Source organism: Schistocerca americana, chromosome 3 (assembly GCF_021461395.2).
Source record: "Schistocerca americana isolate TAMUIC-IGC-003095 chromosome 3, iqSchAmer2.1, whole genome shotgun sequence".
NCBI lineage: Eukaryota > Metazoa > Arthropoda > Insecta > Orthoptera > Acrididae > Schistocerca > Schistocerca americana.
The window spans coordinates 417368910-417384814 of record NC_060121.1 but is presented as its reverse complement, the minus strand read 5'-3'; the positions used below and the strand labels follow the sequence as shown (position 1 = coordinate 417384814).

Genomic DNA, 15905 nt, shown 5'->3' with positions numbered 1-15905 from the left:
AAACCCTAAGGGCTTCAGTAGAACGAAAATCGAGACGAAAGTTGCAAATTTTTATTTTTATTCACTCGATGACTAGTTTCAGTCCCATTTTCAAATCATCATACATAGCCGAAAATGGCATTTCCGAAGACGTCAAAAATGTGCAACGAACATAGTGCATACAGTTATCTGTATGCACTGTAAATGTTCATTGCATATGATTGAGGATATGTCCCCTCAAATAATCGTCCTTCTTGGACAAGTTGTGCCAGAAACTGTTTTTCGCTCCAATTTGACTCAGCACCTTCTCTTCGGTTATTCGATCTACCACGCCCTGTTCTCCCTCTAAAAATCCCTCTTCCCCCAAGCCGAATCAACCACAGTTCCCTGCATTACCAGACTGAGAATTTTTGCATGTCTCACGACGTGTCCTATCAATCAATTGCTACAGGTATGTTCGATCGACATTCGTGTTTTACGGAAATGCTATGTCAATTAAATTGAGAATCCATGTAGGATATAAGAAGTTCTTTTCTCGAAACTCTGTTGAGAAAGTTTGGAGAACTGGCATTTGCGATAGATCTCAGAACGATCCTACTGGCGCCAAAATACACTACTGGCCATTAAAATTGCTACACCCAGAAGAAATGCAGATGATAAACGGGTATTCATTGGAGAAATATATTATACTAGAACTGACATGTGATTAAATTTTTACGCAATTTGGAAACATAGATCCTGAGAACTCAATACCCAGAACAACCACCTCTTGCCGTAATAACGGCCTTGATACGCCTGGGCATTGAGTCAAACAGAGCTTGGATGGCGTGTACAGGTACAGCTGCCCATGCAGCTGCAACACGATACCACAGTTCATCCAGAGTAGTGACTGGCGTATCGTGACGAGCCAGTTGCTCGGCCACCACTGACCAGACGTTTTCAGTTGGTGAGAGATCTGGAGAATGTGCTGGCCAGTGCAGCTGTCGAACATTTGCTGTATCCAGAAAGGCCCGTACAGGACCTGCAACATGCGGTCGTGCATTATCCTGCTGAAATATAGGGTTTTGCAGGGATCGAATGAAGGGTAGATTGATTCAAATGGCTCTGAGCACTATGGGACTCAACTGCTGAGGTCATTAGTGCCCTAGAACTTAGAACTAGTTAAACCTAACTAACCTAAGGGCATCACAAACATCCGTGCCCGAGGGAGAATTCGAACCTGCGACCGTAGCGGTCTTGCGGTTCCAGACTGCAGCGCCTTTAACCGCACGGCCACTTCGGCCGGCTTGAAGGGTAGAGCTACGGGTCGTAACACATCTGAAATGTAACGTCACTGTTCAAAAGTGTCGTCAATGCGAACAAGAGGTGACCGAGATGTGTAACCAATGGCACCCCATACCATCACGCCGGGTGATACGCCAGAATAGCGCTGACGAATACACGCTTCCAATGTGCGTTCACCGCGATGTCGCCAAACACGGATGCGACCATCATGTTGCAGTAAACAGAACCTGGATTCATCCGAAAAAATGACGTTTTGCCATTCTTGCACCCGAGTTCGTCATTGGGTACACCATCGCTGGCGCTCCTGTCTGTGATGCAGCGTCAAGGGTAACCGCAGCCATGGTCTCCGAGCTGATAGTCCATGCTGCTGCAAACGTCGTCGAACTGTTCGTGCAGATGGTTGTTGTCTTGCAAACGTTCCCATCTGTTGACTCAGGGATCGAGACGTTGCTGCACGATCCATTATAGCCATGCGGATAAGATGCCTATCATCTCGATTGCTAGTGATACGAGGCCGTTGGGATCCAGCTCTGAAAAGCTAACCACTTGCATGTCACAGCATCTTCTTCCTGTCGGTTAAATTTCGCGTCTGTAGCTCGTTCACTTCGTGGTGTAGCAGTTTTAATGGCCAGTAGTGTATATCGCGAAGACAAGATAAGAGAAAGCAGGGCTCTTGCGCAAATTATATTCACCAACTTGTACCGTGTGGTGGCTTGCGGAGTATGTATGTAGACGTAGATGAACATCTAATCCTAAGCATCCTTCTGTAGTACCACATTGGAAAGCTATATTCTCTTTATCGTCCACGTTTCACTTCTATACAAGGCTACGCCCCAAGTAAATACCTGCGTTTTGACATCTCCGGAAATGCCATTTTCGACAGTGTTATGATGAAGTGAAAACTGAGCTCGGGCCGAAACTAGTCATTGAGTGAATAAAAAGCAAAAATTTGTAACTCTGGATTAGTTTTTCGTTCTACTGATTAACAGAAGTTGCTGACCCAAGCCGCTATAGCATGTTGGAAGTTCGCCAAAGGACTTGTAAGAGCAGTTGAAAGGAATAGATAGTGTCTTGAAAAGAGGTTATAAGATGAACATAAAAAGTGAAACACTTTTAATGGAATGTAGTCGAATTAAATCAGGAGGTGGTGAGCAAATAAGATTAGGCAATGAGACACTAAGAATAGTTAAGAGATTTTGCAGTTGTGCAGCAAAATAACAAACGCTAGCCGAAGTAGAGAGGATATAGAATGCAGACTAGAAATATCAAGCAAAGAGTTTCAGGAAAAGATAAATGTGTTAACATCTAATATAAATTCAAGCGTCAGTAAGTCTTTATGCAGGTATCTACTTGGGGTGTAGCCTTGTACAGAAGTGAGACGTGGACGATAAAGCGAATATAGCTTTGAAATGTGGTACTACAGAAGAATGCTTAGGATTAGTTGTTCATCTACATCTACATACATACTCCGCAAGCCACCACACGGTACAAGTTTATGAATACCTCGTGGTACTGTTAGTAATTTGCGCAAGAGCCCTGCTATAGCTTATCTTGTCTTCGCGACCTTTACGCACAATATAGTTTGGCACCAGTAGGATTGTTCTGCATTCTGTCGTAAATGCCAGTTTTCCAAACTTTCTCAACAGAGTTCCGCGAAAAGAACGTCTTCTACCCTACAGGGATTCTTATTTTAATTGACGTAGCATTCCTGTAATACACGAATGTTAATCGAACATACCTGTAGCAAAATGGTTCAAATGGCTCTGAGCACTATGGGACTTCTGAGGTCATCAGTACCCTAGAACTTAGAACTACTTAAACCTAACTAACCTAAGGACATCACACACATCCATGCCCGAGGCAGGATTCGAACCTGCGACCGTAGTGGTCGCGCGGTTCCAGATATACCTGTAGCAACTGGTTGATAGGACACGTCGTGAGGTATGGAGATATCCTCAGTCTGGCAATACAGTGAACTGTGGTTAATTCGGCTTGGGGGAAGAGGGATTTTTAGAGAGAGAAGAGGGCGTGGTAGATCGAATAACCGAAGAGAAGGTGCTAAGTGAAATTGGAGCAAAAAGGAGTTTGTGGCACAACTTGTCCAAGAGGAACGATTACTTGGTGGGACATATCCTCAGTCATCAAGGAATCGTCAACTTGCTAAAGGAAGGGTTAAAAATTGTAGAGGGAAACAAAGGCCTGAAAACAATGAGCAAGTTCAATGGTTGTAAGTGGCAGTAGTTATTCGAAGATGAGGAGGCTTGCATATGGATTGACTAACTTGGAGGCCAGTATCAAACCGATGTTCGGACTGAATACCACAACACCAACAACCGCCTTTGGCCACATATCCACAACCTCGATACTGGTATATCTTCAGCTGCAGCCACTTACGTGTGAGGTCAGAGGGACTTCAAAACTCGTGTTTTCCCTGAGCGTGACGTCTCGTGCGATCAGCTGACTGTCGAGATCGGCGCCAGACTCCATGATGCCGTCACTGAGGCTGCACGCACGTGGGCTCGGCTCGTGTCGCCACAGCACAACATGGCGGCAGCGCGGGTGGGGCGCCGCGGCGCTCGGCGAATGGCGTCTCCCGCCGCGGGAGGCGGCGTCGCGGCGCCCGGCGCCATAGCAGCCGCTCACATATGGACGCGCTCCTGCACTGCAACATACAGAAATGCGCCGTTGTCAAAATTTGAGTTATTTTAGTGCGACAAACAAAACGGTCTCGCAACACATCAGAATAATATAAGGCAGCCGTTTTGTCCCTCGAGCTTTCCAAGGTTCCAAAAATAAGTAAATAAATAAATAAAAGTGTGTAGACGCGTAGTGGTGTATGACGTTTCAGAATTTTAGGCTCTATTCCAAAGGGCCTTCATGTGCATGACGACCCTTGTAACTGGCTTACTTCTACTACAAATTTACTGGGTGATCAAAAAGTCACTATTAATTTAAAAACTTAATAAAACACGGAATAATGTAGATAGGAGGTAAAAATTGACACACATGCTTGGAATGACATGGGGTTTTATTAGAACCCAAAAAAAACAAAGTATTGCTAGACACGTGAAAGATCACTTGCGCGCGTCGTTTGGTGATGATCGTGTGCTCAGCCGCCACTTTCGTAATGCTTGGCCTCCCAGGTCACCTGACCTCAGACCGTGCGATTATTGGCTTTGGGATCACCTGAAGTCGCAAGTGTATCGTGATCGACCGACATTTCTAGGGATGCTGAAAGACAACATGCGACGCCAATGCCTCACCATAACTCCGGATATGCTTTACAGTGCTGTTCACAACATTATTCCTCGACTACAGCTATTGTTGAGGAATGATGGTGGACATATTGAGCATTTCCTATATAGAACATCATCTTTGCTTTATCTTACTATGTTATGCTAATTATTGCTATTCTGATCAGATGAAGCGCCATCTGCCGGACATTTTTTGAACTTTAGTATTTTTTTGGTTCTAATAAAACCCCATGTCATTCTAAGCATGTGTGTCAATTTGTACCTCTCTATCTACACTATTCCGTGATTTATTCAGTTTTCAAATTTATATTGACTTTTTGATCACCCGGTATATGAAGGTTGAACGCCAAAGCTGTTAGCCTCAAATATTTCCGGCAGGCGTAGAATGTGCTGAAAAAAAAAATTAGACATTTTTCAGAAGGCAGAGAAGTGAATATTTTGTTTCACTGTCGTTGTTATTTTTATCTGAATCATCAAAGAATTGGGACGATGGTGACGATATTGGGCACTCGACGTAGTGCTTATCAGCGCCTTTGCAGAAAATGAACAGCATGCTTAGTGACAGTTAAGTCTTCCCTCGCAAACAGTCTTTTGAGTCAATGACGCTTCACCCGTGACAAAAACTTAAAAGACCTTTTTCTTCAGCTTGACGTGACAAGAAGAAGGGACCGGTTGGTAGGACATGTATTGAGGCATCAAGGGATCACAAATTTAGCATTGGAGGGCAGCGTGGGGGGTAAAAATCGTAGAGGGAGACCAAGAGATGAATACACTAAGCAGATTCAGAAGGATGTAGGTTGCAGGAAGTACTGGGAGATGAATAAGCTTGCACAGGATAGAGTAGTATGGAGAGCTGCATCAAACCAGTCTTAGGACTGAAGACCACAGCAACAACATCACCTGGCTTATGGTGAACTCAAGGCTGAAGTTAGTTGTAAAATAATAGAAAAACTCTTTCGTTAGCAGCTTTTGATGGTTATTTGCAACAAAATGTTTTTTTATTATTAAAGCACTAAAACACACAAGATTTTAAGATTTTAAAATCTTTCTGGCACAGACACTTGCTGCATATCAATGGGTAATGAAATCATGGAAGGGAGCATGCACATTCATGTCCTTCCTTCAAGCTCAAACTAAACTATTGTACAGTCATGACAGCCGGCCAGTGTGGCCGAGCGGTCCTAGGTGCTACAGTCTGGAACCGCGCGACCGCTACGGTCGCAGGTTCGAATCCTTCTTCGGGCATGGATGTGTATGATGTCCTTAGGTTAGTTAGGTTTAAGTAGTTCTAAGTTCTGGGGGACTGATGACCACAGCAGTTAAGTCCCATAGTGCTCAGAGCCATTTTTTTTTATTAACTAAACAAAATTTTGTGTGGCTTCGCAACAATATCCTTTCACTGCCAAATCTTCTTACGTACAAATCAATTGTAGCTATAGATGACATAACAGACTAACCTAATTATTGCTCTGTTAATACGTGTTTGTGTAACGAAACTAGTTTTCCTTTAAGTAGTGTACCTATTAATCTCTGTATATTGAATAATATCCATGATCGTCCAGTAGCAGCTGAACTAAAGTATTCCTCAGGATAGAGTCATCCAAGAAACCAAGACAGTCATTGTGTCACTGTAAATGAATTAGCTGAATGTTATCGAAGATATGTAGTATTATGCCGGGCTCACAATGTTTCTTCAGAAGGAATCGTGTATAAGTTTAGTGGCTGCTGCGTAGTATCATGTTATTTCAAACTACAATTCCGGCCACATTTGTAAAGCTGGTAACAAACAACAATACTGAAACACGTCTTTTCTTCTTTTAAAAATTTTAATCTCTAGGAGCATCGCGAATACATGCAGAAGGCATATCTGGAATTTCAGCACATAAATGATAAACCGTTCCTGTTTGAATGTTCACTTCAATCCATCGAGCGCACAATTTGAATTTTGTGAGAGATTTTGAACGGTAAATAATCTAAAGGTTTAGACTATAGCTGTACGAAACCACAGAGTTCTAATTGTCGTTCCGCAGTAATAAAAATCTTGCCTATGTTTTTAGACAGAGATTGTTAACAATCACTGTTCTTATGTGCGAGTCGCAAATCCATCACAGCAAGAAAATCTGAAAACCAGCAGCGGGTTGACCTGCGTCAGTACAATATGAAATGCTATTATTAAAGACATGCAAGCTCTCGGAAAAGAGCTGTGTTACGTCACAGTAACGATTTCTACCGAATCTGACAATAAACGCGAAATAAAACTTTTCCTCTATAACAATTTTTTGACGTGATTGTATTCTACTGTGCCACTAGGATAAGAAGCGAGTATTTTGCGCGGAATCTGATAAATATGAAGGTTGAGAAAGTTGAAATTGCACGGTTTAACTTCTTTCTTTGCCACGTAAACATCAGGTAATTAGATTCAACCATTTCAGCGGAAACAGTCTAGCTCTTCAAAGCCTTTCGGCTGTCTCGTTTACGGAAAGTTTCACTGCAAAGCATAACAAGCGTCATATTATTATTCTCCTGTTCCCAGTGGCTGCCAAATAACGTTACTGTAAGTTGGTCTACGTAGTCCTCACAGTGGCTAACCCTTTTCCTGTTTTTACTACTGGTCAGTCAGCTAACTGTATCAGGTAACAACGCTGAGCACTTTTTTGAGCTAATCCTCGTTTTATTTAGCACTTTATGTCATGACTGTAAAAATGGTTGGTTCAAATGGCTCTGAGCACTATGGGACTTAACTGCTGAGGTCATCAGTTCCCCAGAACTTAGAACTACTTAAACCTAACTAACCTAAGGACATCATACACATCCATGCCCGAAGAAGGACTCGAACCTGCGACCGTAGCGGTCGCGCGGTTCCAAACTGTAGCGCCTAGAACCGCTCGGCCACTCCGGTCGGCGTTTGGTTAATAGTAGTAGTAATAGTAGTTGATTTGTATTCTAAGGACCATTAACACACCGAGCACACTGACAGACAAAACAAAAATAAGTTAGATCCACAAGGACTGAACAAATCGAGTTTTTTAGAGGCGTGATGTTCATGCGGGTAATACCAACACGGGTAGGACCACACAGAGACTTAAAATTCAATAGCAAGTTCTCTTTCCCAGGTGGTGTGTGAAGGAACGTCTGCATCTACTCTTTCCTCTCTTCATTTTGTTTTCTTCTTAAAATACATCGGAGTTCATAATTTCCAACTTCCAAACTCATGTATTTTTCTTTAAAAATAGATATGTGAAACGGCGGCAAGTAAATAAGAGATAATATTAAAGAACAGACAAAAGAACTCCACGCAATCCCAGTTGCACGTAGTGCTGCTTGGGCAACAGTGCCCGTAGCCTTATCTGTGTAAAGCAGGTTTGCCTGTACTCATAAGCAACCTGAAAAAAAAATTAAAAAATAAAAACATATCTTAAGCATCTTGTTACTACGTGTTCTCTGCGCTTGCGCGATATTCAGCGTGTATATTATGTGATGATAAAAGTTGTCGATAAGATAGAACGATGATGTAGCCGGAACGATATAATTATTGCAAACATGCGGTCCTGAATTAAGGACGGGGAGACAGAACACTGTGTTATAGCTAAACAGGCTGCTCTTGTTTTAACGTGCTGCGATGCGTAAAGTGTTGCCCCGATATGCACTTTTGCAAGATAACATGCTCCCCAGGGGCCCGTTTTGGAGGGCTCCGTGGAAACTTTCGCGTGTTAACAAAGAGTCTTAGACAGAGGGCAGTTGGCAGTTGCGGTTAAGATTTAAGATACCGTGGTCGCTACTCCTTGTTACACGTTGAAAAAGCGTGTGTTCTAATAGCGGAAATTATGGGACAACGCATTTTTTACGCAAGTAGGACAACGCAACAGACATTATTAGGGATATTAGGAAAAATGCTCTGAGCACGAAGGATACCGAGCTACTTCAGACCATAATAACGACAAACTTCTTCCCTGCCGCATGCACGGGGAAGGAATCTTTCGAGAGAACTAAACGTAGCCTTCGCACTATCAGAGCTCTGTACAGATTTTGGCTTGGTCGCACGACTACACAGTTAAACTGAATGTGTGTAAACAGCTCTGCCGTCTTTCCAAACAGTACGTACTATTATGGTGTCCTTGTGAAAAAGAATTAGCGAAGAGTTTCGCGACCAGATGTAGTATACGACTCAATAAGTACAACTTTCAGGGAACATGGGAAAGCCTGCTTCCTTGACGAATTAATGGAATAAACCTTCTTCTTATGATCTGCTGGCAAAATGTGAAATTCCGCGAAACATTGTATCAATCCCTGATTTTACAAGGCAAGAATATTTCGTGACGCAACACGAAATGATGTAATTTTTTTCAGACGAGTCAAAACTAAGGTGTCCTCGAAGGTAAAATGGATTAATTGGCACGATCGAGCGCAGAGAGAAAGCGATTTTTGTATCATTATTACTGTGGCAGCAGCTGCCTGCGTCTACACATTAATAACAGCTGCGTCCCAAGAGCTGCGTATCGATAACAACGGAGGCTAACACGCGGCTGCTGTCGCGTTACTCTATAAGAACAACTAGGGTGATCTTTCAGGGTGGTTGGTATGTTTCTCACATTGTCCGAGTGAGAGCAGGACTCGCGCACTGAAGGCTCCATGTGAACTCAGCTACAGGGTGTTCCTTTTAACTGAAGACATTGAAATATCTCGGAAACTATACATCGAATAAAAAATAGCTATAATTCCAATTTGTTTGTCTCGGAGGGGACATCGAACGTTACCACAATCGACCTGCACCCCACCCCATGCGTGGGAGGGGGGCGGGGGGGGGGGAGCAACTTAGAAATCTTCAGTGGGAATCCCCGTTTTTTATTGCAGATTACGATTGTACGATGAAATGTACGTACGTTTTATCTGAAGTATTTTCTTCGTTTCGCCACAGATGGCACTGTAATCGGACGAACATAATTTACAACATGCTATTCATTGACCCTTGAATATCCAATAGCACGTGGGACCCTACTTCCATGTTGCCAGGTTGTGACAAGGCAGTATTTCATAAATTCTAATTGGAAACCCCACTCGCAACGTTATATTCCTCCGACGTATCGGCTACTCGACGGGCCACCGTGGCCGTGTAGGGAACTACGATGTATCATAACAGGCAGTACACTGCGACAGGAACTCAGGTATCGTGCAGACGTAGAACAGACAGCGGCTCTAAACATTACAATACTTGCGCAGTGTTTGTTGCCTGCGCGCATCTACCTATCATTTGGAGAACAGACGTGCAGGTGGACGATGAATGCTGCAACCACAGAAGAAAAAATGGAAAATATCCTGAGTTACGGAAAATGTTGGGTAGATCACACAACTAATGAGGGGGTACTGACTAGAATTGGGGAGAAGAGGAGTTTTTGGCACAACTTGACTAGAAGAAGGGATTGGTTTGTAGGACATATTCTGAGGCATCAAAGGATCACCAATTTAGCACTGGAGGGCAGCGCGGAGGGTAAAAATCGTAGAGGGAGACCAAGAGATGAATACACTGTACAGATTTAGAAGGATGTAGGTTGCCGTAGGTACTGGGAGATGAAGAAGCTTGCGCAGGATAGAGTAGCATGGAGAGCTGCATCAAACCAGTCTCTGGACTGAAGACCACAACAACAAACGGAAAATGTAGGATGACTGTTAAGGCTGCTGTTGCCTTGTATGCCGAGTATTTTCCAGGGAGAGCTCGCTCTGGTTCGTTCTTTTACAAGGTTGTGAACGCCTTCACGCCAGATGGCAGCGTACACACCTGAAAAAGCAAACGTGTTACAGGAGAAGCTAATGTAATAGCTGTACCAGCGGTAGTGTACCACAGTTTACAGATAAGCCCCCGGCAATTACACCGCATTTCGGTATGTCCGTGGTTAATATTGTCTCGATACTGCGTCGTCATAAGTGTCATCCATAGCACATGCCACTGCATCAAGAACTTCATGGCACTGATTTCCGTAACCGGGTAATAATTTGCGGATGGGCACGTCAACAAATGCAAACGACCCCCATATTCTTTTCCGAGATACTGCTTTCCGATGAGTCTACATTCACAAACCATGGTAGCGTTAACCGCCATAACATGTATCACTGAAGTGTAGGCAATTTCCACTGGTTACGGTAGGCTGGCCACCAACGTCTTTGGTCGGTTAACACATGATGTGGCATCGTGGGAAACAAACTCATTGGTCCGTATTTAATCGACGGCAAGTTGAGTGGACGAAAATATCGGAATTTTTTGGAATAGGAACCACCGGTACTACTGCAGAAAGGTGTCCTGGACGTTCGACAACTTATGTGGCTTCAGCATGACGGCTGCCCACGGCATTACGCAATTGAAGCACGGGATGCATTAGACCGTGTTTACACTGGTCGGTGGATCGGCAGAGGTGGCCCTATTAATTGGCCCGCTGGGTCGCCGGATTTTACGTACTGTTACTAATGTATATTTAATAGATGCAGGAAATATTTCACTTTGTCAGGAGGCGGTAGAGATGCCTATACTCCTAAAATTCAACCGTGCGGCTATGCACCCAGTTCAAAATCTGTACAGGTATCTGAAGGTGTGTAAGCTACGATCAGTTTTTCTACCAATTCCGTTCTGCCTTCTCTGGCGTCCCGTCTAGTGTTCGTGGCGACAAATTGGCAACGAGTGACGGAAAATGAAGGGTCTCAGTTTGTTGTATTGATTATTTCTTTCTGAAAAACGTATCGAAAGTTGTTTATCTTCTTCACTAGACTGTCACTATTCGCGTTAAGTTCCAGTGTTACAGTTCTTCTATTACAACATTGTACGCAATAGCTTTTTTGTTTTGGGACGGTTGGAATGTGAAATTTTTTAATCTCAGAGTTCAAGAAGATTCCGATAACCTTCAATAAAAGCCAAAAGCGCATTTTTCCCATTGAGGTCATGATGGGTACGGGATTAGTTTCAGGTGACTGCTACGATTAAAGGGCAGAACAGCACAGTTTATCGTCAGGTAACTTAGTCTCGAGCAGGCGGACGGCCTATCTGAATTGCACAGTTGTCTTCGGTATTCGAACAGTTTCTCTCTCAGACGTGACGTCAAGTGTTACGAACTGCGCAGTTGAAGGTTTGGAGGACCAATAAGACGGGCGTCTTGCAACGAGGACGGTAGTTGGACGGTAACCCCACTACAACAACCGAGCATCGTTTGCCCTTGCCTTCCCTTGACGTCTGGTGACATTCTTCGAACTCGTTGCACGCCCGGCTCAGATCATTACGTGTCTGATGAGAGTCCCTTCGCATTTCATTTCTTTTAAGCTCAGAAGGGTGGGACGGCTTTACATCCTAAATTACATACGGGGATCTTAAAGTGACCGTGTTATATTTCTTCATTTCTTCCTTTAACTAGCCGGGTAATAAGCAGCAGCCTGTTTCAGTTTACGGCAGGCGTCTGATTGACAGTAACGAGAAAAAATTGCCCTTCGCGGAGGTTGCTTTAACAAGCACTGAGAAGTGAAATCAAAGCCTCGCCTCAATCTGCTGCCTTCTGTTTTTTGTCTCGTAAGAGATTTGCAAAGGGGGAGGGAGTTCCTTCGTTATTTAACTTCGCGCCACCATTGACGCTGCTGAGGCGGGAAACACGTGCTCCATCCCGGCAGGCAAGGGAAGGGAAAGGTCACGAGGTGTATAAAGAAGGCGGTCTTGCTACCGCGAGGGCACCAACACGGCACGGGCTGGCAGCTGCACCGTGTTTTAGTTGAGGACTATTGGTAGAGGCACCAAGTGAACTGTAATTTACTTTAGCAATTTATTCTTACAGACATGTTCTTCAGGAAGCAGATCTAAATATTGCTTTCAGCGAATTTTCGCGAGAATACTAGAGGGTCCCGGATAAATCAGACCTATGTCACACAGAAGGTAGTAATACTTTCCAAGTTCAGAACAGGGCCCTGTCCATTGTCATTAGTTTCCTCCTCCCGTGGATTCATGCACCATTATGTGTAGTCTGTGGAATTCCACTACCGATTAAATGTATTTTTAACTACATGTGTTTCATATGCAGACATAGGGAGCAACCCACTGCTTGGCTGAAAACCCGCCCACTATCCTAGCTTTCAATGGCCTAAGTATGACACGCATTTCAAGATTTTGTTGAGCGTCAGGCGTACTATGTTAGGGAAAGGAAGCCAATGAGTTATGACTGGGGACCGGCCCCTGTTTTTTGTTTAAGCAATCAGCCATCCGTAAAACTGGCAGTGTGTAATAAACATGTTTTTTTCCAAACGACTGGTAGATTTTGATACCTTAGTGTCACCTATATGTATAGCCATAGCTAGACATTCTGGACAAATCTGGCTATTTGCGTTCTTGTGAAATCGATGCAGCAATTTCGCTTGTGAGAAAAGATATCGTTCAAACGACGAGATGTGTATGTGGATATCCAGTTAAGATGCTGATGGTCACGAGTGCCCCGAATCTGACATCAACATCATTATATCAAGAAAAATGCATAGCAAGTTTCACCTACTGAATATTCGCGGATTATGTAGATCACAGAGAGCTACGGTTCGGTCCCTGGCCGATGCCAGTAAATTTTTTTCCGTCACTTATAGCTGCTTTCACCTCTGGAAAAGATTAAATGTTACCATAAATGCCAAACTTCATCGTGCTTCGGAGGACACTTTATGCTGTCGGTCCTCCTATGACTGGCCGGGTAAATTACTTTAAAAGTGAGTAAAAGACTAGTCACTACTATGCAAAGTGCAGCATTGTAGTGAGACTGCCTGGAGTAATACAAATGTGTGACGGGCTTTACTCCGGCTTTCACGTGCACCACTTCCGCCACTACGTGGATCATGCCTTTCAAATTTCACACAGGTCCTCCTGCATACCCTGGCACTTCTACAGGACAGGATATTGCGGAGAAATGACTTAGCCACAGCCCTGGGGATTGTTATCCAGACTGAATCTATCACTCTGCAGGGATGTGTGCACTGTTTGGAAACCTTCCAGTAGGAGAACTTCTGTGAAGTTCGGAAGGTGGAAGAGAGGTGCTGGACAAAGTCAAGCTGCGGGGGCAGCTTGTGAACCGTTCCCAGGTAACTCAGTAGGTAAGAGAACTGTCCGCGAAAGCCAAGGTTCTGGGGTTCGAGTCGCAGTTCGTCGAACAGTTCTAATCTGCCAGGAAGTTTCTGAAAGCACTACGGTATTCAAGCCAACATGCTGGTTGATGACAGATTTATCTTTTTTGTGCACGCTACTATTTTCGATAATGAAGACTGCTTCTTGGGAATGTATGTTTAGTATACTGCCGCTTCACGCAATTGTTGGGAGAAACACCAAGTGTGCCTAGCAACAACGTAGTATTACGAAGCCGTATGAAGTAGCGCAAACATACAGAATAAATGGTAGCTGCCATGGAGAGCAGGTACAAAAGCCCTGTATGACCTATTACTGAGTGACGTCGACTGTTTGAGTTGTTAGTCAGGTGGCTTTTTTTCTGTTTTTGATGTTTTGTTCATGACAAAAATTCATTAATATCTCTATAAATTATTGTACGCTGCTCTGCAAAACTTAGAGACGAGATAATAAAGCACCGTAATATTCTCTGGTGTCAGAAATTAAAGCAAAAAAACGCTATTTCCCCGTCCTGCATCTAATTGACGACGTAGTAATGCGAGCTGTCAACAGACGTCCGCACGATGGTGTTCTGCACGGAAGATGGTGTTCCGGTCAACGGACAACCATGCCAGTGATGACGTCAAGACACCTATCAAACAGGGTAGTGTTTGGCTGGTAGTTCCACATCCACAGTCGCTGTGTACACAGACATTGCAGCATGGCACAGAGAATGTGCTTCTGCGGAGGAGGGCCATGGGAGAAATGTAAGCAGGACAGTCGCAAACTGATGTGGACCTTATGTGAATTGATCTGTTGTTTCTCGGATGTGGCGACGATTTGTGGAGACCGAAACTGTATCCCGAAAACAAGGGCAGGGCTGACCACGCGTGACACCAGAAAAAGAGGAACGTTATTTGGCTGTAAGAGCACAACTGTACCGCCTCAGTACTGCACAGCAACTGGCGTTTGGCCTCAAAGGATCCATTTGACTGGCCGAGCGGTTCTAGGCGCTTCAGTCCGGAACCGCGCTGCTACTACGGTCGCAGGTTCGAATCCCGCCTTAGGCATGGATGTGTGTGATGTCCTTAGGTTAATTAGATTTAAGTTGTTCTAAGTCTAGGGAACTGATGACCTCAGATATTAAGTCCCATAGTTCTTAGAGCCATTTGAACCATTTTATCCATTTGACGTGTTGTATCGAGCCAAACGGCTCACAGAAAGCTTCGGCAGAGTGATCTTTAATGTCGGAGACCTACTGTATGAGTACCTTTGACGCGTTTTCACAGAAGGGAACGCCTAGAGTGGAGCGTTAATTTGCCACGTGGACGGTCGAAGAGTGGGCCAATGTTCTTTTCACAGATGAGTCCCGATTTGGTCTGGAGAATGATTCTCGACGGACCCACACCTGGAGGGAATGTGGAACATGATTTCGGGACGCAAACATTGTGGAAAGAGAGCGATATCGAGGAAGATCCGTAATGGTGTGGGCACTATGGGACTTAACTTCTAAGGTCATCAGTCCCCTAGAACTTAGAACTACTTAAACCTAGCTAACCTAAGGAAATCACACACATCCATGCCCGAGGCAGGATTCGAAGCTGCGACCGTAGCAGTCACGCGGTTCCGGACTGTAGCGCCTAGAACCGCACGGCCACCGCGGCCGGCCCAATCGAACACTTCTTCATGAAATGTACGGATGAATCGACAACGTTTAACAGCTGTCCGGTATTGTGATTAGACCTTGGAACTGCATATGCGGCTGTTCAGTAGTTCTAAGGGCCCAGATTTCGTACTGATGGACGCTAATGTTCTACCTCGTCGAGCATGAGTTTCCTTGGAAACGGAAGATATTGCACGCATCGCGTGGTCTGACCGCTCTCTCGATTTGATTTCCATAGAGCATGTATGGGATGCACAACTCCTTTCATGCTCTATGGAATTCAAACCGAGAGAGTGGTCAGACCACGCCATGCGTGCAATACCTTCCGTTTCCAAGCATCTGCTCTCTCACGATGTCTAATGACTTCTGAGATCGCTGATTTGGAGCACCTGGCAGTAGGTGGCAGCACAATGCGCCTAATATGAAAAACGTATGTTTCTGAGGGTGTCCGGATACTTTTGATCACGTAGGTGCTCCCGAGGCCAACAAAATCAAGAGCCGCATGTCCGTGCCCGATGGAACACGTGGGGGATCAGCTCGGACGGTAACTCCGCCCTAGTGCCAGTATCCAAGATATCCAGGACCAGTTACAACAGTTGCGAGTGGCTTGCCTCAGGAGAGTCTA

At 44.4% G+C, this 15905-nt stretch overlaps 2 protein-coding genes across 2 annotated transcripts in view; one reads left to right on the top strand and one right to left on the bottom strand.

Annotated features, from left to right (window-relative positions):
* The window catches only part of LOC124607286 (UPF0489 protein C5orf22 homolog), a 485448-nt gene that overhangs the window by 309928 nt on the left and 159615 nt on the right, over positions 1–15905 (top strand). The gene's annotated exons all lie outside the window — the stretch shown is intronic.
* LOC124606127 overlaps positions 1–15905 on the bottom strand; it is an 83593-nt gene that overhangs the window by 32490 nt on the left and 35198 nt on the right. Inside the window, exon 2 of the mRNA XM_047138092.1 lies at positions 3658–3925. Coding sequence (XP_046994048.1) covers positions 3658–3925 — 268 coding nt within the window. The remainder of the gene's footprint in view (positions 1–3657; positions 3926–15905) is intronic.